The following is a 21833-nucleotide window of genomic DNA, read 5'->3' as shown; positions in this document are numbered from 1 at the left end:
ATGTTTTATTTTTTTGAGGGCCTCAAACCTTGGGCCAAGGTAAAATTACAAAGATAGAAGGTGCAAGATGTGACCATTGCCATGGCTGTTGCTGAACGTCTTCATAATTATGATGATAGTCCCTTAAAATGAAAGAATCCTTCATCAGGTGGCAGTAACTCAAACTTTAAGAATGAGAAAAAAATGGCTAGAATGGATGACCCCTTAATAGGAGATTTGATAAGAGGCCTTTTGGTCGAGACAATACACAACCCAAGGTAAACAATGCATTATTTTTTAAACCAAGACAACCACTAGCTTGCTTTCTATGCCAAGGGCGGTAGCGAGTGGTTGAATGCCCACATAAAAGTGCCTTTAATACTTTGAGAGTCTCATTTCAAGAGTCCACTAAAGTGCCCGAAATAATCGAAGAAGATACAGATGAGCCAGCTAAGATAGGCTCAATATGATTCTTTAATGCCCTTTGTATTTAATTAAATTTGATAAAAAAAAATTGAGAGAGACTCGATGTATGTGAACCTAATAGTAAATAGGAAGAACACAAAAGTCATGGTAGACACGGGTGCAACCGATACCTTTATCACACCAGAAGAAGTAAAGAGGTGTGGTCTCAAGGTTAATAAAGACTGTGGATAAATGAAAGCAGTTCATTCACTAGCCTTTACGATCAGTGAGAGCTCTAAAAGTGTGATAATCAAGTTAGGGCCATGAAAAAAAAATGTAGACTTCACGGTCTCCCCCATGGATGATTTTGATGTTGTCTTAAAATTAGAATTCATGATGTTGGCTCAGGTAATCCCAATCCCCGCTGTTAGTTATCTATTATTCTTAGGGAAACATTCATGTGTTGTACCAGCCATGATCCATCCTAAGAATGAGAAAAAAATAATTTTAGCCTTAAAATTTAAAAAAATGATAAAGACAGACAAGCCCTTATATGTGGCCATGCTAATCTATAAAGAAGGGACTGAGTTGGAAGAGGTACCAAATGAGGTGAAAAAGGTATTAGAAGCATATAAGAGTGTGATGCTAGAGCAATTACCTAAAGTCTTACCTTTTCGAAGATCAATGGACCATGAGATTAAGCTTTTTTCGGGAGTCAAGCTACCAGCTAAAGCTCTCTATTGCATGGCTCCCCCCGAGTTAGCTGAATTGAGAAGATAATTAGATGAACTTTTACAAGCTGGGTTCATTAAACCATTAAAAGTATCATTTGAAGCACTTGTACTATTTTAAAAAAAGCCTGATGGGAGTTTATAGTTGTGTGTGGATTATAGGGCCTGGAACAAAGTCACTGTGAAGAACAAATATCCCATCCCACTTATTATAAATTTATTTGATCAACTAAGCCAGGCTAAGTACTTTTCAAATTGGATTTAAGATATGGTTATCATCAGGTCAGAATTACTGAAAGAGATGAGCTAAAGATCACTTGTGTAACGCGATATGGTGCATTCAAATTCCTTGTTATGCCTTTTGGATTGACTAATGCCCCTGTCACATTTTGTACCTTGATGAATAAGATATTTCATGACTGCCTTGACAAGTTTATGGTCATTTATTTAGATGATATAATGGTCTATAGTTTTACCCTAAAGAAGAACTAAGGGCACCTATGTCTTGTGTTTCAAAGATTACAAGACCACCAGCTGTATGTTAAAAAAGAGAAATGTGCATTTACTCAGACACGAATCCACTTCTTAGGCCACATTGTTGAATAAGGCCATATTCGAATGGACATGAAAAAAGTTAAGGTTATCAAAAAATGGGTAACACCAAATAATGTCAATGAATTTCGCTCATTTTTATTATTTTTCAATTGTTATAAAAGATTTATAGAAAGGTACTCTCGTAAAATCATTGCCTTACAGAGCTATTAAAAAAAACATAAATAGTGTTGGACAAATGAATGTTAAGAGGCTTTTAAAGGATTGAAAGAAGCTATGATGAAAGATCCTATCTTGGCTCTCTCTGACATTACGAAGCCTTTTAAAGTTTAAACTGATGCATCTGATTTTGCTATTGAGGGAGTACTCATACAAGAACAACACCCGATAACCTTTGAAAGTCAAAAGTTGAGTGAAGCTGAAATGAGATATACGACTCAAAAAAAGGAACTCCTAGCAGTAATTCATTATTTAAGAGCATAGCGACACTATTTGTTGAGTTCACAATTTGTCATGAAGATGGACAATACAACAGTTAGTCATTTCCTCACTCAGTCTAGACTTACGGTTAAACAAGCTAGATGATAAAAATTTTTAGTTGAATTTGAATTTTATTTCGAGCACACAATCGAAAGAACCAATTGAGTAGCAGATGCACTGAGTAGATGAGCTGAGTTGGCTGCTTTTAGAAGAGTAGCTTCAATGACGACTAGTAAAGTCACGGTAAATGTTTGCAAGTAAATTAAAGATAATCTGAGAAAAGATTCGCAGGTCAGTACCATCTTGAAGTTAGTAAAAGAAGAAAAATCCAAATACTTTTGATAAGAAAATGAGGTCTTATTGACAAAGGGTCTTCGATTGTTTATGCCAAAAATATGAGGTCTAAGACAGATGCCAATGAGGGAATGCCATGACACACTATGGGCAAGTCATCTTGGTTGACAACGTACTTTGGCTCTACTAAAACAAGGCTATTATTGGCCTCATATGCGGTAAGATGTGATGGACTATACTAAGACTTATCTCATTTGCGAATAGGATAAAGTTAAAAAAAAAAAAACTAGTAAGCTTGTTTGAACCACTACTTATGCCTACTAGACCTTAGAAAAGTATCTCCATTGACTTCATATCGGGTCTTCCCAAAGTTGGCGATTTTAGTTCTATTCTGGTGGTGATCGACTGCTTCTCAAAATATGTCACCTTCATTCCTACCGAAAAGTATTACACTCTGAAAGACACAGCCCGATTGATGTTTAAACATGTAATTAAGTATTGGGACCTTTCTTAAAACATTGTTAGTGATAAGGATTCGAGATTTATTAGATCATTCTGGAGAAAACTTTTCAAGATCTTGAGATCTCAACTTAACATTTTTTTCAAGCTATCACCCATAAAATCGATGATCAAACTGAACGATTTAATAGGTTATTGAGGAGTACTTGAAATACTTCATTTAAGCTAATAAGAAGGATTGACCTTCATTGTTAGATGTAGTTTAGCTTTGTTTTAATTTTAATAAGTGTTTTTTCACAAACAAAAGTCCATTTAAAATGGTCACAAGATAACTACCAAGACTATCACATATATTTTTGAGTCATATGGAGGGAAAAATTCATAAGCATTCAACCTCAGTAAAGAATGGAGATAAAATACAGAAATTACACAAGCATACTTGGAGAAAGCATCAAAATGCATGAAAAAGTGGGTCAATAAGGGTCGAAGGTACAACAATTCAAAGTTGGTGATCTTGTTTTTGTCAGACTATTGCCCGAACAAATTAGGTTCTTAAAGAAGCAAGATCATAGGTTGGTTTGTAAATATGAGGGTCTAGTGAAGATCTTTTTCAAGGTGGGAAATGCCTTTTACAAAATTAACTCACCAAAATGGATGAAGGTACATCCAGTGTTCCATGTGAACAGCTTAAAGTCGTTTCATGTGAACAGATGCAAGTCACAAGGAGTTAACCAAGGCTACCATCACCATAAAACCACCATCAGAACGTCAAGTTGAAGAGATTTTAGCTGATAGAGTATCTAGAGTATCTCGAAGAATAATTTATGAATATTTAGTGAAGTGGGAAGGCTTAGGACCTGAGGAAACTAGCTGGGAAAAAGATCCTGACTTTTGAGCATTCGAGCGAAAGATCAAAAAATTCCAGGCCAACAAGTTGACGATGACGTCAATAGAATAGGTGGAGGAGGATGACATGAGCCAACCTTGTAATGGGTTATGACTAGGCATAAGTTGTCATGTGCCACTCATGTATAGGGCCATGATCGAATAAAGGTGCCAAAGGGGAGGGTAGATCTCATGTGTTAGGAAAAGTGTCTCCATTTTAAGCATTGTAATGGTTGTAGGTAAGACAACTATAAAATCTTATTTGTTCTTTAGAGGAGGTGAACAGTCGGTATATAATTAGACTGTCTCACTGGTTAAGGTATGTATTAGATCACCCTTCTAGGGCTACCCCTCTGGCCCGATGATGATGGGAATGTTTGATGTACTTTTTTTGATATTAATAAAATATATATTTTTATATATACAGGAAGGTTGAGATCATCTTGGTGTACTTCCATTTTATCCCGATATAACGTTGTGTATGCTTGAGACTAACTTATAGCTTCTTAGTTGCTTGTTTAGATATTGAACTATCTTTGGTTGACTTAGGTGGAAGCATCTATTTAAGTGCCACACGATCTATTGCTTCATTGAGAGAAAGCATAGCCCATGACACCCAGCCAGTTACTTCTATCTGTTAGCTGAGCCTTTGAATTCCAAATGTTATAATAATAATAATCATGTAAAGACCAAAGGGAAACAAGATTTTGGTCTGTACAACATTTCAAGAGACCATTCGGAAGACAATGGTAGCAGAAGGTAAAAGACATGCTGTCATATAGGAGAATAGATCTTCCATGGAATCATTTGAGTTAAATAATTAGAATCTGCATTGATCATCATCATCATCATCATTTTTTGTGATATTATGTTATAGTAACAATTTCAAAAATAAGTCCATTTGATTAGCTAAATGGCTTTGACGCCAACTTTGCAAGCGTTGTTGGTGCCAATGAAAGGTAGTTCCAAGTTTTAAGCATTAACATGTATAACGTAGTTTACTGTTAATCACTTGTTGTGGAGCTGCTTTTTTTCCTCTGTTTTTCCCCAAATGGAAATCTAATGCTAGAAACAGATTTCAATATAATTAAAAATGATGCACCATGCCACTGGGTTCAATCTTTGGGCCGAAATAACGACAAGAAATGACATTTGATAGCTATTGTTAATCAGAAAATATTAATTGAATTTAGTATTCCAGATTTGCATTAATCTTGATTTGGTTGTTCCGCTGGATATATATATATATATATATATATATATGTATCTGTGTGTGTGTGTGTGAAATGATTTAAGATTTTGATTCTGTCGAGTAAAAAAATGTGTCTAGTCCTAACAAGCCTGCAGTGTCAGCTTACAGTCAGGTTTGAGGACATCTCTCCACCCACTAAGTATTTATAAGAATTCATTGCCGGCAGCTTACTTCTTCCTTCCTGGATCCTCTCAATTGAGAAACGCAAACCATATGTTTATTGCCAAGAACAAATTACATTTTCATTGTTTGGCGTTGCCTTGTTGTTAGTGGGATTCATTTTTATAACCTTACTACTGACAAGAGACGATTTTGGGATTCATTCCTCAAATGTCAATATAATCAGAATTTATCTGAAAGTTGAGACAAGTTCAGGTTTTGTATGCAAACCGGATGGCTTAGTTTTGGAGGCAAATATATGCTAATGCTGGAATTCTGGAACTGACACGATAAAATCCACAACCACAATTCAGATTATGAAATTTTTTGTCGTAAAAAGTCTTCCAATATTATTATTATTATTATTATTATATTTCTAATTGTAGCATTTTATTATAATTATTACTACGAAACACGTACATCCGCATCTTATTGTTGCAAGCAATTAGCTGTTGGTTTCCAGCTGGCTTGCCTTTTACTTGGAGTAACAACTATCCTATCACTTCGATTAAATACGCTTCACATGTGAAAAACAAATATAGATAGTATATAAATCTATACCAAAATGCTTTACCTTATCCGTTACTTATCCTACAGTTATTAATCCCAAAATTGCATTTCTAATATAATTGCATATTATCAATTAACTATTTCGTTCTCTCACCAATTTAGCATTGATATTACAGGTAAAAAAAAAAATAGATTGCAAAAATATGTTTAAAAATATGATAAAAAAATATAATTTAAAAATTTTTAGTATTTAACATTATTTTGAATGATGAATTAAATGTCTTGAAATATATGTATAAAATAATAAAAGTTTAAAAATATTGAAACAATAAAATCATTTTACTTACAAAGATTGAGGTTGATTGTAAAAATACATCTTTAATATTTTTTTTATATTTAAAATTATCAAAATTTAAATTTTGATAATTAAAATTAAGAATTAAGCAGTTTATTAACAGATTACATAATTTTTGACTTTAGAAACTTTTTAATTTGGGTTTGTAAATTAAAATTTTAAATAAATAAATACTTTTTGTTATTTAATAGTAAATTTAAATTTAAAAAAAAATTGAGTGTAAACGTCATTTTCAATCTCAAATTAGCCAAAAAGATATATTTCACCTCTAGCCTTACACTTTTATTTCATGACATTGATTTTGAAAGCAATGTAGCATTAACTTTTCAATCATCATCATCTTTAGGTTTCAAACTTAATCTCGGAGCCCCATTTCTTAAATACTACTCACTCAAACCATTTATGATTAAGCAAAAATACAAAAAATCATTTGTAAATATGTCATCCTTTTAATTAATTAACATTCTTCTTAGTTGCAAGCATTGATGCCAATTGGCTACTTTAGAAGAAGTAACATCTAAAACGATGCGGAGCAATTGCTAAGAAAGACTGAATCCTGAGGAAAACTGATACGACCGAATTGGAAAGATGCTTAAGACCGTAAATTCGGCATTGAGCCATTGACGAAGGAACGATTTCCGCTACATGTGTTCGTCCTTTCCTTGTCGGAAGTTTCAACGCTGCCAAGACTACACATTGAGCTAATCTTTTTATTTATTTATTTATTTATTTTTGCGTTATCATGAATCCAGAGAGAGACTCGGGAATTGGAAAATTTTACAGCTTTAGTATCAATGCCCAACAAGGAAAAAAAAAAAAAAACTTCTGAAATTTGAGACTGCATAGATTTCATTTGCTAGGCTTTGGAATCGAATTTGAAGCCAATTTCTTGGCAACTCGATCGGGGTTGGTGCTGATTGGATAGCCATCTAATCCAAACAATCTACCATGATTGATTCTGCAATTCGTAACTTAAGTTGGTCCAATCATAATCAATAACAATTTGTTTGAGAGAAAAAAAAAAAAGAAAAAAAATGATAAACTATTTGAATCCATTCAAATTCGACCTATTCAGGTGAATTTATTGCTATAAAAGAAAAACTTGAGTTTTGATCGAATTGGATTTATATAATCAGCTGTCACTTGTCCTACCAACCTGAATTAATAACTTCAAAGACGGTTCACCAGTGAAAACAACTCTTATAAATTACGACGTGGACAAAAATTCAAGCCTCCTGTTCTATAATTATTATTGATCATATCAAAATTATAAAAAGAAAAACAAAGCCTGAAAGAATGCAAATCCGAATTGGAAACTTCCAAAAACACAATAGCATAAGACGAGATTTTGAGAAGGATCCAAAACGAGTAATTTAATTACATATAGAAAACAAAACATCCAAAACGAGTTTGGTAAGTAGGGTTAAAACCGCGGGCCAATCGCGTCAAAGGGACCCACTAAACAACTCTTTGTCCTAAACTCGATAGCAAACCAAAGAACACAGGCATTTTAATAGCAGCAACAATAGTAGCAGTAACAGACAATTAACTCCCCATCTCTTTTTCATTTTTTTCCGTTATCTGAAAAGGTTCCAAGCAGGGCCGGGGCCACCAGCATGTGCCAAAAATACTACTAGTACGACTGCTTTCAAACTTGCTCAAGCTTATTTTCTTACCAAATCAAATGCTTCAGTCGCCCGAAACCCAATTAATCTTTTTTTTCCTTTCATTTTTTTTCTCCTTTTTTTCTTAAAAACTTCCCCCAGACATTACTTTTTTTCACTAACTAAAACCTAAAAAAGTTTTTAGTTTTTAGGTTTTTCACAGCCCTTCTCCTTTTTTTTAGAGACAAAAATGTCATCACCATCACCAGGGGCTACCCCAGCCCCAACATCACCGCCATCAACCAATACTTCATCCCCACCGCCAGCAGCCGCCACAACTCCGCCGCCAACTAACACGCCCTCCCCACCACCCGCCAATCCATCTCCATCTCCACCTCCAGCCACCCCATCAGCTCCTCCGCCTTCAACCACCCCATCCCCTCCTCCCTCTACGTCATCACCTCCCCCTTCTTCCTCTACCTCCCCTCCGCCTCCTGCCACCACATCTCCACCCCCATCATCATCCAATTCTTCCCCTCCGCCTCCTTCTACGTCAACCCCATCGCCACCAATCCCGAGAAGTCCGGGGACTTCATCGCCACCACCATCTTCGAGGAGTTCGGGGACTCCGTCTCCTCCCCCGCCGTCGTCTTCGTCTGATTCGGGCAGTGGGGTGTCGACGGAACTGGTAGTGGGGATAGCTATAGGAGGAGTGGCGATATTGTTGGTTTTGAGTTTATTGTTTATATGTTGTCAGAAGAAGAGGAGAAGAAGAGATGAGGAAAGTTACTATGTGCCTCCTCCACCTCCAAGGCCTAAAGGTCAGATCTTTTTCATATTTCTGGAATTGGAATGTTAATAGGATTTATGGGTATTTTATTGACTTTGTTGATGTTTTAAATAGGAAAATTGGGTTATGTTTATTTTCGTTCTATTGCATTAAAAAGATGGCTTTTTTTTTTTTTTTTTATCATTTTGGGTTTGCATGGTTTTTCTTAAAAAAAAAAAAAACACATTTTTATGGTTTTGAAGATTGATCTATGATTGGAGTGAAGCAAATAGTATTAGATTTTTTGAATCATATATTTGGTGTTTTACATATACATTGTTGTTAGTGCATTAGCATGAGCCTCTTCGATTTTGATTGGATCATAAGGAAGGTGGATAACTTTGTAAATGGCTTTCGCTGGAGCTGTCATATGATCAAGCTTCAAGCCTTTGACTAATTAAACCTTTGCTTTTGTTCACACTACTTCCTTGCGCCCATGATGTTTCTACTTGAATTTCAGTTTGACTGAGTTTGGAGATTTTATTTTATTTTGGCTGTTTGGGAATCATAGAGGCTGATGCATATGATAATTGTAAAAGGATTTTATCAACTTCTTACTTGTAGCCCTGTTAACTCCGACCTAGGTAATCATAACTCATAGAGCTTGTTGGCTTTTTTTCTTTATTTTCCCAGATGATCCATATGGTGTCCAGCAGTATCAGTGGCAACAAAATCCTCCCCCGCGTGCGGATCGATGTGGTGCAGTGCCTCCAAAGCCCATTCCTCCACCAGTTACAGCATGGCGACCTCCATCTCCAGGACGCTCTCCTACACCTCCAATGCCACCTCCTCCACCACCTCCACCTTTCATGAGCAGCAGTGGAGGTTCTGGCTCTAATTATTCTGGTTCTGAAAACCCACTTCCACCACCCCCACCTGGTATTGCATTAGGTTTCTCAAAGAGCACATTTACCTATGAGGAATTAGCAAGGGCAACAGATGGCTTCTCAGATGCAAACCTCCTTGGACAAGGTGGTTTTGGATATGTGCACAGAGGAGTTCTCCCAAATGGGAAGGAAGTAGCAGTCAAGCAACTGAAGGCTGGAAGTGGGCAGGGGGAGAGAGAATTTCAGGCTGAAGTTGAGATTATCAGCCGTGTTCATCACAAACATCTTGTCTCACTGGTTGGATACTGTATCTCTGGGACAACAAGAATGCTTGTTTATGAGTTTGTTCCAAACAATACTTTGGAGTTTCACTTGCATGGTAAGATTGTCTTTGAAGTTGCAGGTCGTAATGCTTCTTTGAAGTATTGTGAATGCTAATTGATGTTTGATTCATTGGGTAAAGTGTTCTGATAGAGAATGCTACTTGCAGGAAAGGGGCGACCAACCATGGATTGGCCAACTAGGATGAAAATTGCTTTAGGATCTGCGAAAGGACTGGCATATCTTCATGAAGATTGTATGCTTTCTGACTCTCTCACTTGCATACTTGCTCTAGATGTAGAATTTTAATCTCCTACTTTGTGGTAACCATTATAAATGTTTTCAGGTCATCCTAAGATCATTCATCGTGATATTAAGACGACTAATATTCTTTTGGACTTCAAGTTTGAGGCAAAGGTATTGATTTCATTTAAATACTCCTATGTAGAAGTTTGGATACAGTAGTTTCGAATGTGACCGTCTTGCTTTATTTGGTTGCCCAAACATATATGCATTTTCTTGTCTCTCACAATTGTCATTGAGATAATAGATGAAACTTTTGTTTTCAGGTTGCTGATTTTGGTCTAGCAAAGTTTTCTTCTGATGTCAACACACATGTCTCCACCAGGGTGATGGGTACTTTTGGGTAAGAAGACCTCCTGCAATCTTGTTGCTTGGTACATAGGATATGTGATAAAAATTGTTTTAGTTGTTTTTCACTCACATAATTATCACTCTCTCCAGGTATTTGGCTCCTGAGTATGCTTCAACTGGAAAACTCACGGACAAATCAGACGTTTTCTCGTTTGGGGTCATGCTTTTGGAGTTGATTACCGGACACAGACCCGTTGGCTCTTCTAATATGGAAGACAGTTTGGTGGACTGGGTTAGTTAGTACTTTGGTCTATGATGGTCTCTCTGTACAAGTGCACACCAACATGCATAAGTTTCATCTACATTTTCTTCTGCGTCTCTCTGAATCAGTTGCAGCTACAGAATTCTAGATATAAATTTCTTAGAATCTTTATTTAAGTAATTCTGATTTGGCATTGCAGGCTAGGCCTTTGCTCACAAGAGCTTTGGATGATGGAAACTTTGACAGTCTGGTTGATCCAAAGTTACAAAAGGAATATAACCACAATGAGATGGGTCGCATGGTTGCTTGTGCTGCTGCTTGTGTGAGACATTCAGCACGACGTCGACCACGAATGAGCCAGGTAATTGGTGTAGCGAAATTTCTTTCAAATGCCATTTTGGGTATTGAGATTCAATTCTAGTTCTGCCATGTCTAGTTGATAGGTATAACTCTGAAGATAGATTGATAAGATGATCACATAACTGTGACAGTAATCCATCTCTATTAATGGAAATTTAATGGGAGAGATTGCATATTACATACTTTCGGATCTTCTTTGTATGATGACTATTATCAACCAACTTAAGAATCTTCTTTGTATGATGACTGTTGTCAACCAAGTTGGCTCAAGTGGTGATTGATGGTTCATGAGTGAATACCATACTTTCTGTTAGACATAATAGTTACTTTCATGTTCCAGTCCTTATCAGAATGACCCAAAACTTGTAACCAAGCAGATAGTCCGTGCTTTAGAAGGAGATGCATCATTGTCTGATCTCAATGAAAGAATGAGACCTGGACACAGCAATGTTTACAGCTCTTATGGAAGCTCAGACTATGACACAAGCCAATACAATGAAGACATGAAAAGGTTCAGGAGGATGGCATTGGGCTCGCAGGAATATGGTGCTAGTAGTGAGTACAGTGAGCCCACCAGCGAATATGGTTTATACCCTTCTGGCTCAAGCAATGAAGGCCAAACGACCCGGGAAATGGAGATGGGAAAGATGAAGAAGAAGAATAGCCAAGGCTTTAGCGGAAATTCAACCTCTTGACGATAATATTGCCAAATTTCTTTGTATAGGCCCCATTCCTTGTCTTTTTCATACTATGACTTGGATGTCGTAGTGATTGCAAAAACTGGCGTGTTTTTTCATGAGATAACACACAAATTTTTATCCCTATAATTTTTTAAATCAAGGGTTTTTGATTGATTTGTATTTATTAGTGATTCACAAAAAGTAAATAATGGATTCATTTTGGTTGATTATTTTTATTTGTTGTGTAAATGTTAATATCAATTTGGTTTGCTGAGACCTTACTTTCTACATTGATTTGTTGTTAATTTTTTCCTGTCAGCATGCTTGGATTCCTTTGTTCGGTGGGTGACATTAGAACCTAGCTAGCTTGTTAGCATTTAAATCAAGTTTCCAGCTAGGACTCACCATCTTTTTTTTTCTGACAAAGAAAAACCAAATCTAAGGCTTAAATGTCACGCTCACTTAACTAGAAACGGGATAGATTCAGTTCATGCTGTCACGTTCCATTACAGAAATTATTGAAAACGAGAAAAGTGGCCAGCACTTTGTGGGCTGTGGTCCTCTCTGGCCTGGCCTCAAAGACATTTCAGTGCCTACCCAACAAACCTTACCATCTAGCCGTTGATTGCCAACCAACTCGGAATTCTCCTGAACTGTAAAAAACAATTACCGACTCTTACAATTCCTTCCCTATTAAAAGAGTAGACAACACATTCATTCAATCTCAATATGCCTAGGAACCAATGTTTTTTAAGGATCCCACAATTATGATTAGTTGATAAAATTGGATTAAGGAATTAATTTCTAAACGTTTATGGAAGAAAAGTTCAATTATTCATCATCCTATTCATTTATTCCTATACAAATATTTATTCCAAAATTAGAAATTTTTTTTTTTTAAATTTATCTTTAGATTATGATTAAAAAAAAAAAAAAGCCTACTATTACTTCTTACAGCATGACCCGTTAACCCAAATCAGAGTAAATTTGGTTTGGATTTCCTTAGCCCAATCCCATTGACAAACCTAACCCAATTCAATTTGGTTTAGTTGTAAGTTAAGGAAAACGGGGGGTTACTTTCGGGATACAAAAGATCAGGACAGGCGAACAAGGTTGTTAAGACCGGTGCTTGCGTGTTTTTCTGAACGGTTCTGTTCTGTACTTTCGTTCACTCAATCATTTTGATTTTTTTTTTTGTTTGTTTTTTTAAATTTTTACTCATTTTGTAACGCAAGGGAGAAAAAAAAACAGATAAAAATTTGATCTAATTTGTCCTGAATAAGATCCCAAATGAAAAAAAAAAAAAAATCCCAATTCTCCCAAAAATTCAGAAGCTTTGAATGAAAAATGGCTTCTGGAAGCCGCATGCTTCTCAAGGTCATAATCCTTGGTGACAGCGGGTAACTTTTCCTTTTTTAAAAAAAAAAAAAAAAAACTTAATCATTGCGAATGTGTTACTAATTTCTCCCTTTGTTTTTGGACAGGGTTGGGAAGACATCTTTGATGAATCAGTATCCTTGAATTTCGTGATTCAATTCTTTATATTTTGATAAATAAAGTCTAATTGCAATGTTTAATTACCCTCACATTCTGGATTTTTAGATATGTTAATCGCAAGTTTAGTAATCAGTACAAAGCGACCATTGGAGCGGATTTTTTGACCAAAGAGGTCCGGTTTGAAGATAGGATTTTCACATTGCAGGTTGGAAATTAATTTCCCATTTATCATTTACTAGTATTTTTTAATTGATTATAGATTTCTCAAATTATTTTTGCCACTAATTTTAACTGTTAGTAATGAGTTTACATCCAATGATAATTTTAACTGTTAGTAATGAGCTTACATCCAATGATGATGATGAACTTAAAACAAATTTGAATTAATGTTTCTGTACTAACCTTTGGAACAACTGGAATTTAATGTTTCTGTCAAAATAATATCATTTGTCTGAAACCACTTTTCAACAGTCTTGTTTTGCCTGAATTCAACCCTTTAAGACTGTAATCAGCCGATTTTGAACAACTCTGTTGGATATGGGATACGGCAGGACAGGAAAGATTTCAAAGCCTAGGTGTGGCATTTTACCGTGGTGCAGACTGTTGCGTGCTAGTTTATGATGTGAATGTCATGAAATCATTTGATCACCTCAACAACTGGAGGGAGGAGTTCCTGATCCAGGTAAAGGTTTTTACCCTTTAGCATTCTCTTGATTCCTGTTTCCTTTTTATCGCTTACTCAGTCTTTTCCTAATGAGATCTTATCCAGGCTAGGTGTCACGGGTCGAGACTCAAGCTTCGAACTCACACGGCTTCGGGATCCGGGCATTCACCCTTCCGGCATCTCAGATCAGTCTTCTCGCCACGGTTCACACCCTTGTGAGGTATTGTCCGCTCTGGCCTCCTTGGCCTCACGATTTTGTCCTACAAAAGGCGCCTCATAAGGCGGAGATGGTGTGAACCCTTTTATACCCCAGGGACCTTCCTATTATGTTCGATGTGGGATTCAGGACTCCCCCTTAGGTCCGTGACATTCTCCCGCACCCAACCTCGTGACGCCCTCGTCACGGAGGCCGGCTACCCTGCCTACCTCCCTCGAGGTGCTCGGCGTGGATCGAACGGTTTAGGGCTGGCTCTGATACCACTTGTCACGGGTCGAGACTCAAGCTCCGAACCCACGCGGCTCCGGAACCCGGGCATTCACCCTTCCGGCGTCCCAGATCAGCCTTCTACCACGGTTCACACCCTTGTGAGGTATTGTCCGCTCTGGCCCCCTTGGTCTCACGGTTTTGTCCTACAAAAGGCGCCTCACAAGGCGGAGATGGTGTGAACCCTTTTATACCCCAAGGACCTTCCTATTATGTTCGATGTGGGATTCAGGACTCCCCCTTAGGTCTGTGACACTAGGCCTACCAATCCGGACAATTTTCCTTTTGTCATATTGGGTAACAAGGTGGATGTTGATGGTGGTAATAGTCGAGTGGTATGATAATCTTCCTCCTTTCAACATGTTTTTTATATATTTATAAGTTAATATAAGATGTTATCTCTTATCATGAACAATTACCCTATCTAGGTGTAATTTGATTCGCTTGTAATCGTCAATGCATAACATTAGCTGCTCATTACCATTTTCAGGTGTCTGAGAAGAAAGCAAAGGCATGGTGTGCCTCCAAAGGAAACATCCCTTATTTTGAAACGTCTGCAAAAGAAGGTTTCAACGTGGAAGCTGCCTTCCAGTGTATAGCCAAAAATGCTCTCAAAAATGAACCTGAAGAGGAAATGTGAGTATATTATTAAAAATCACTTTCTAGGTCGATACTAGAGTTATTCAACTGCTGTAAACCTAGCATGACATTCACTATTGAAACTTTGTCATTGATAACTATCTGCACTGTTATCAAACTTGGATTATGTTGTTGTGGGTCTATCATCATTGGACTCTTCTCCCTTCCGTTTCCTATCATCTATTTCAGCATGAATGATGCCCCTAATTTTACTGCATTGATGGGTTTAAGACTTATTTCATCTTGTCTGAACATCCTCCATTATTGAATTACTCTGTTATTTTGTCTCAAAGATGCTATATGCCTTTTTTTTTTTTTTTTCCTTTCTTAGTGTTATGTTCTGATGCTTTTCCTTTTTCTATTTGAAGTACTTTACATTTTAATTCATTTAAGCTTTGCTGGTTTCTATTATTACGATGACAAGTTTCTGTGTTTGATTTCACACACACTAATACCAACCTAGATAGTTAATTCATTTAACTTTGTTGATGAAGTTATCTCCCGGATACCATAGATGTGGGTGGAGGACAGCAGCAAAGATCTTCAGGTTGCAAATGCTAAGAAAACAACTTCACAAATGTTATTTTATATACACTTTGCACCACTCTAGAAGTAAGGGAAGGTTATTCAAGTCATTTGAATATTACATTTGCTCAGAGAAAATCATCTGATGATACTTTATTAATTCATTATATATTTCTAGTAGAATATTTTCATTTTCCTTTCCATTTGTTGTTTCAGCTTTTATTGTTTGCCCCTCTGGTATTCAGTTGTGAGGTTACTTGCATTCGATGGTTTGATCAATTCTTTTAATTCGTTAGTGTGGCAATTTCCTTTCATTTCATATAGGAAGTACCATCACTTATCGAAATATTGAATGAAAAAAAAAAAAAAAAAGAGGAGAAAATTTCTGGCACATGCTACGCAGCTACTTGCAACGACCACGTCGTTGAGATATTGACATGGCCTAATAATCTCGTTACTACGTAAATTTGTGTCATTAAACCGAGAAAAATGCTACTGATCTTACATATATGAATTCAAAATTAACTCTTATGGGTGGCACCGCTGTCAAAACTTTGAAATATATAACAGTAGAGGCGTAATATTGTGAAAAGAGACAAAAGTTGCTCCAAAAAATCTATCCTCAATTATGGATTAGCCAATCGACCAGAGCCAGATCGCCTTCGCCGCCGCCGCTTTTGTCGAATCCGCCAAATGCTCAAAAATAGTAAAAAGCCTAAAAAAGAGCAGAGACATTAATCAAATTACTAGGCCAAAAAAAGCAAGATTTATTTCAAAATTAGAATACATTCACCAACCTGTAACTGCAACTACTGCAGGTACAAGCCAATGACTAGCAACTAGTTCAGGCACATCCAGCTGCAAACGAGAAGGAAGTTTATCAGTCTTTAGATTTAATGTATGAAAAGAAAGAATCAGTTACACCAAATCTTCTGCTTCTTACCTCGTCTCTGTACAGCAGCCCCAAGTACCTGTTTCCCAAAGAATCACCCTTACTTTTCTCTGTAAACTTGGGACGCCTTGATCCAGTAGTATCAAAAGTGGAATTTAAGCCTCTCCCCAAGTCAATAACATGATAGCCCGGCAGCCTTTTGTTTCTTCCCCTAACGTGTAAATTGTATCCTTTAGTTCCCCACACTTCAAATCTAGAGTCACTTCGACAGACTAGATCCTTCCCCATGACGGCAGAATACACAGAGAAATTTACATCGGTTCTTCTAGTTGGTAAGTGGCTGTCATCTTCATACACTGGCATATCTTGCTTAACAGACTCTGAGAAAAGCACTGGATCTTTAATATTTGAACCAGTGAAATCCAATATTTTTCTTAGAAGCCAGTAGCAATTAGTAACCATATGGCTGCTGTCCAAGCAGTTCGAGTCTCCATACACAGCAATGCGACCTTTGCCAACCTCTAACAGGCCAAGGATAGGAGAGTCTGCCTGCATATGCCAAATAGATCCCCATCATTTTAACGTTTGCCAACCATAAATTATTAAAAAGATGAAAATTTCATGTGTGCTGAAATAATCTAATTGTAGGTATTAGATGAGTGGAAGTGTAATTGGGAAGGGGGAGGAGGATGAATGATGCTCCATGAGTCAAAACAAAAAAAAAACAGAACAACTATGTCCAATCACCTTGTTCACGCCAGAATTTAGCAGCACATTTTGAGTGGCCCCACTTTCTGAGCTATCCAAAAAAGGAAAGCTGTGTACAAACCCGCCTCTTGGGAACCTCATTAGATCTGTTCCAGATGCATATCGACTCTGCTCACCATCAATAGAAAAATCACCATTCAAAATCTTATCCCCAAAAGCAATCCCAAATGGTTCCAAAAGATCATTTAGTGCTGGAATATTTGCACCTCCAGTTACTGGTGTCCACCAACTCCTTGTGTTGTCATCAAAAAATCTCATTTTCACCATTGTGTCCACATTATACCACTCAGCAAACACAGCCAACCCCAACCCAGTATTAATAACATCACTCCTGAGCTTTTCAATCTCTTCTTGAAAGTACTCATCCTCAAGATCAACCAGCAAAAGTGTCCCATATTGGCTAGCATCAAAGCATGTAAGAGGAGAACCAAGCGTCTCAACATAATAGCCAGTGTCTCGCAACATGTTGAACATAATGTGAAAATTTGTATGCAGGTGATCCCCATGCCAATCAAGAATGTCATTCCGCACATCCAATGAGTCTCTTGGAATATATCCAGGAGGATATTTAATACTGTGAAACTGATCCCACAAAACCCGTTTTGATCGTGGTGGGGTTGGAACCACATTCAATTTTAACTGAAGCACACAAGTACTACTTCGAGCAGCCTTCTCTCCTTGGGCTGGAGGACTGTATATTCTAATAGTTACATTGCCCTCAATCACTCCAGAAAAATGTGCACCTTCTTCCTTAATTTGCATGTGCAGTGCTAAGTAACCAGTCCAAGGCCAGATGACTTCTGAATAAGTAAAGTGAATGCTTAGAAGATTCCCTTCCTCATCCGAAGGATGCCATGTCGGTGGACTCTGAACATAGCCAATGACACCCATCCCATTCAGAATAGTAGCATTGAATATCACAGGCATGGCACCGGCATAGAGTGGTTGATGACAAAAGGGCCAGGAATAGGGACAATCAGTATAATCAAGAATATTAGGGAAGATGCTTGCTCGAGGTCGATAGCTCTTCAGAATTTCAAATGATTCTAATCTGAAAATGAAATAAACATAATCAGAGCTGCTTTTACTGGAACTGGAAATGCAGATAGTCAGAATAAGAATAGCAAAAAAACCAGTAATTAGCACACTAAATAGATGTAAAAGAAATAATTCTCAATGTTTAGAGGAGGGAGAAGCCATGTGATTGATGAACTTACAAATCTACTCTCCCTGCACCCTGCTCATACATGTTAGGACCAGCAAGCTTAGCAGCACCCTCAACCAGAGCCTGTTTCATACTAGCAGGATTTAGAATCTCCTTTCGTTTGTTCTCAGGAATGATACTGACAAGCAGGCATACAACACCAGCAACCACAGGACTCGCCACACTAGTGCCTGATAAACTTTTACATCCAGTGCTGATCTTGGATCCCATAATTTCCCGTCCATATGCCACAACATCTGGTTTGACACGACCATAACTGCAAAGAGAATTAACCAAGCTAAATCTTCATGCATTAATCAGCATAATAAAGCTTTTTTGTTAAGGGAAATATACATGGAGCATCATAACAAAAAGAAAAAGTCAACATGACTATGAAAATTTAAAGCCTTCATAAGATCAGCACTAATAAGAAGGGATAAGTGACATGTGTCGATACCTAGACCTGAACACATTTAAAGAAAACAAAAAGTAAAGGGGTTACATTAATAAGAAGCTTTACTCCAAAATTAAACATATTTAAGTTTCATTGTTGCCAATACAACCCAACCAAAAATTGAGTCAAGAGCCAGGAGAGGTGGGCTAGCTTTTTTTTTTTTTTTTTTTCTCTTAAAAAGAAAAAGATAGAGGGCTAGAAGAGGTATTGCATAAAAAGAAAAATCACTAAGCAACTTAAGTAGTTTATCAAAGTGGAGAAGAAAGAGAGAGAAACAGTACTGGAGCATTTAGTGATTCAAAACCCAGTAAGATAAATATAAAATTACTTGATAAGTAAATATCATAGAATAGAATGATATGCTACCCATGAGGAATCTCCCAAGTACTCATGCCCCGCGATGAAAATGAGGCAATGTGATCACTATAATCGATGCCACCAACACCAATAACATCACTTTGGTCTGCTGGATTGTTTAAAGTGCCGTAAAGTGGCCCATCATTTCCAATGGCTGATACCATAATAATATTATTGGCTGTTATTTCCCAAACCTGGAGAAGCATAAAGAAGCAAACATTAAACAAAAAGGGTTCAGCTGCATCATATTAAAAAACAAAGAAAAAGGTATGCAAAAGTGCATGTGCATACAAAAATTGGAAGTTTCAGCACTAAAGTGGACAACCTCAAAAGTTGATCCTTCCCTATTTGGAAATAAATGTCAAAAGAAGACAAGCAATCTTCTTTGAAATGTAAAATATTAAAAGAGAAAGTCAACTCATTGAATTTGAATGATCATAGCATGGATCATCGAATTTAAGAGAGGCCATAGAAGCTTGATGGAGTCAAGTAAATGCATTGAATACACTCATAAACCTAGCAGAATATTCAATAACTTTGATAAAGAAATGAGCCACATGATTGATGCATTTCCATGTGCTACTAAAAACAAAATTAGGCACAGTCAATAACATACAAAAATAGTGAGACAAAAGTACAGCAGAATAAAACCAACATTTTGCAGTCCAAAATATCAAATGATGGTTGACATGTTGGCCCCAATAAATCCACAGGCCATGGGAGTTTTACCTTCTCTACAAATGGGAGATCCAAGTAATCAGGTCCACCTATGCTCAAGTTTAGCACATCCATGTTGGTTGCAATAGCATAGTTGAAAGCATCAAGGAACCAGGATGTGTATGATACCTGCAATAAGCTGAGGACAAAATTCTCATAATCTAGCAAAATTTTATAGAACTTCAGATTTCTGTAATGCATGCTTGGCATTTTCAAATAGATAACCAGATAAAATACAGAGGAAACCATGGGCAAAAAGGGTGTAATTAGTAAAGACAAGGTGCAAACTTCCAATCACGATACAAAAACACAGAAAATTTCAAATGCCGATGTGTGTTACCTGTGCATCAGTAAAAACACGAAAAGCATAAATCTCAGTATCCGGTGCAAAACCAAGACATTCTGCGTCCTCACCAGCAATAACACCAGCCACAAATGTCCCATGTCCAAGGTTATCATTCAAAGTATCCTCATTAGTCCAATTAGTACGTTCCTGAAAAATTTGCTCTCAAGAATGAATATTAAAGCTCCCGATCAAAGCCGCATTATTAACTTGGTAAAACAAATGTCATTTTCAATGAGAAATTAATTTCACAAAAACAAAAGTTTAAAGAACTCCATTTTCCCACTAACGATATACCTTAATGTTTCGAAAATGAGGGTGATTAGCACGTATTCCAGTATCAAAAATAGCCATTTTTACTTTAGAACCAGTATACCCCTTTCGCCAAAGAGCATCCGCTCCGAACAAGGAAGTAACTTGAGACCTCTGCAACATCAAAATATGTAATTCCATAACTTTCCGCATTTTAATTCTCAATAAAAAAAAAAAAAGAAAATTTTTAACTTTGGCAAATTTACTTAATCAAATTAAAAATTTACCTCCATCAAAAGATGGCGACTCCAATTAATTGAGGAATTACTTAAACCCGAATAGTGGAAATGTTTCTCTTCACTAAATGACATCGAAGTAAACATCTTTCCGGGTCGTTTTTGCTCATTCTCGAAAGCACCACCAAGCAGGCCCCTGTTATAGCTCAAATCAACGTTCACATCTTTAACCAATCCCAACCTCTCAATTTCCTCAATCACGGCTTCTTTTACGGAATCCTTAATTGAAAGAAGCCCAAAGTCGGTTGGAAACTTAGCGGCCGGGTTGCGTCTCTCGATCCATTCCCAGCCATCGGATCGAAGGCTGGATTCTAAGTACGAACGATGATGGGACGCCGGTTTGTAGTGGGTGAACCGGATTACGTAGTTGTTAGGGGTGGTTTGGGTTGGGGGTTGTGTCGTTGGGTTATGGGTAAGGGTTAGGGTTTGGTAACGGGTGGGGTTGAAAGAGAGTTTGAAACGGAGAAGGGAAAGGGAGAGGAGAAGAATGAAAAGGAAGGATTTGAGAGGAAATGGAGGTTGAAGTGTGATCATGATTGGTTTGGAGGGAAAATCCCCTCATCGGATAGAGAGAAATGGAAGAAGATGAGATCTGTTGAACTTCGCTTGGATCTTGGTATTGGGCTTCCGAGTTCGGACAACCTCGTCAATCTAATACTTTTTTTTATTATTATTTGTAACAACCTCAATATCTAATACTTAAATTACTTATCAGAGTGAAGTGCCACATGGCGTAAAACCAAATATTACGCGAGGGAGAAAGTGACGTGGCCTAATTATCAGGCAAAACAAAATGCCAACTCCATATAATCAATTTAATTCAGTGTTCAAGTAGCTTCAAAATAAAAAAATAATAATAAAAGAAATCAAGTCGTAACCCATGGGCGGGTTTAATACTTTATGGTAATTGTGTCAATGGGTTGGGACCTCAATTATATGTAACAAAACCGATTGATAATTTATTAAAAATATAAATAATATATTAATATTCATAAATTATATAAATTTGATTTAAATAAAATTTAAATTTATTTTAATTATTATCAAATTAAATTTAAATTTAAATAATTTAATTTATCGATTAAATTAAATTTAAATATTTTTATATTTTACTTGAATAATTTATAATTCTAATCAAATTTTTATATTTAAATATATTTTTATTATTTTAATTAATAAAATATTTTAAATTTGAACAAAAAA

The 21833-nt window shown here is 36.7% G+C and overlaps 3 protein-coding genes across 6 annotated transcripts; 2 read left to right on the top strand and 1 right to left on the bottom strand.

Moving 5' to 3' along the window:
• The first annotated feature begins 7530 nt into the window (after positions 1-7530).
• LOC111285356 (proline-rich receptor-like protein kinase PERK15) lies at positions 7531-11774 on the top strand. 2 transcript variants are annotated; one of them, XM_022874771.2, is made up of 8 exons: positions 7531-8486; positions 9128-9700; positions 9812-9898; positions 9989-10059; positions 10212-10288; positions 10387-10528; positions 10698-10859; positions 11199-11774. In XM_022874771.2, the coding sequence occupies exons 1-8, from the start codon at positions 7916-7918 to the stop codon at positions 11211-11213; spliced, it is 1698 nt and encodes a 565-aa protein (XP_022730506.2). In that variant the 5' UTR covers positions 7531-7915; the 3' UTR covers positions 11214-11774. The 2 variants fall into 2 exon arrangements, with proteins under 2 accessions (XP_022730506.2, XP_022730505.2); XM_022874770.2 differs by having other exon boundaries at positions 7568-8486; positions 11236-11774.
• Positions 11775-12597: 823 nt separating this feature from the next.
• LOC111284695 (ras-related protein Rab7-like) lies at positions 12598-15550 on the top strand. 2 transcript variants are annotated; one of them, XM_089763254.1, is made up of 7 exons: positions 12634-12938; positions 13023-13049; positions 13141-13240; positions 13592-13718; positions 14439-14518; positions 14674-14819; positions 15317-15550. In XM_089763254.1, the coding sequence occupies exons 1-7, from the start codon at positions 12886-12888 to the stop codon at positions 15381-15383; spliced, it is 600 nt and encodes a 199-aa protein (XP_089619380.1). In that variant the 5' UTR covers positions 12634-12885; the 3' UTR covers positions 15384-15550. The 2 variants fall into 2 exon arrangements, 1 of the variants encoding a protein (XP_089619380.1); XR_016343291.1 differs by lacking the exon at positions 15317-15550 and having other exon boundaries at positions 12598-12938; positions 13592-13717; positions 13810-14518; positions 14674-14742.
• A 235-nt stretch (positions 15551-15785) lies between these two features.
• Positions 15786-21302, bottom strand: LOC111284694 (subtilisin-like protease SBT6.1). Of its 2 annotated transcripts, XM_022873547.2 has the most exons (10): positions 20622-21302; positions 20380-20508; positions 20080-20232; positions 19752-19868; positions 19032-19216; positions 18225-18488; positions 16987-18058; positions 16291-16788; positions 16145-16205; positions 15786-16062 (listed from the first exon to the last, which is right to left on the bottom strand). In XM_022873547.2, the coding sequence occupies exons 1-10, from the start codon at positions 21162-21164 to the stop codon at positions 15974-15976; spliced, it is 3111 nt and encodes a 1036-aa protein (XP_022729282.2). In that variant the 5' UTR covers positions 21165-21302; the 3' UTR covers positions 15786-15973. The 2 variants fall into 2 exon arrangements, with proteins under 2 accessions (XP_022729282.2, XP_022729283.2); XM_022873548.2 differs by lacking the exon at positions 19752-19868.
• Between the last annotated feature and the right edge of the window lie 531 nt (positions 21303-21833).

The sequence above is a fragment of the Durio zibethinus genome, chromosome 6, assembly GCF_047325235.1.
Source record: "Durio zibethinus cultivar Kanyao isolate XHJ-2024 chromosome 6, ASM4732523v1, whole genome shotgun sequence".
Taxonomy (NCBI): Eukaryota; Viridiplantae; Streptophyta; class Magnoliopsida; order Malvales; family Malvaceae; genus Durio; species Durio zibethinus.
Note: the sequence above shows the minus strand (reverse complement) of the source record. Positions and strands in the feature narration are given on the sequence as shown.

Coding starts and splice junctions, on each gene's coding strand:
- LOC111284694 (XM_022873547.2), bottom strand. CDS start 21,164: ATGATCACACTTCAACCTCCATTTCCTCTCAAATCCTTCCTTTTCATT. Junction 19,217..19,751: donor ATCTCCCATTTGTAGAGAAG/GTAAAACTCCCA, acceptor ATGCTTCTCCAG/GTTTGGGAAATAACAGCCAA. Junction 16,206..16,290: donor GGCTGCTGTACAGAGACGAG/GTAAGAAGCAGA, acceptor TCTCGTTTGCAG/CTGGATGTGCCTGAACTAGT.
- LOC111284695 (XM_089763254.1), top strand. CDS start 12,886: ATGGCTTCTGGAAGCCGCATGCTTCTCAAGGTCATAATCCTTGGTGAC. Junction 12,939..13,022: donor ATAATCCTTGGTGACAGCGG/GTAACTTTTCCT, acceptor GTTTTTGGACAG/GGTTGGGAAGACATCTTTGA. Junction 14,519..14,673: donor ATGGTGGTAATAGTCGAGTG/GTATGATAATCT, acceptor TACCATTTTCAG/GTGTCTGAGAAGAAAGCAAA.
- LOC111285356 (XM_022874770.2), top strand. CDS start 7,916: ATGTCATCACCATCACCAGGGGCTACCCCAGCCCCAACATCACCGCCA. Junction 8,487..9,127: donor TCCACCTCCAAGGCCTAAAG/GTCAGATCTTTT, acceptor TTATTTTCCCAG/ATGATCCATATGGTGTCCAG. Junction 10,289..10,386: donor AGGGTGATGGGTACTTTTGG/GTAAGAAGACCT, acceptor CACTCTCTCCAG/GTATTTGGCTCCTGAGTATG.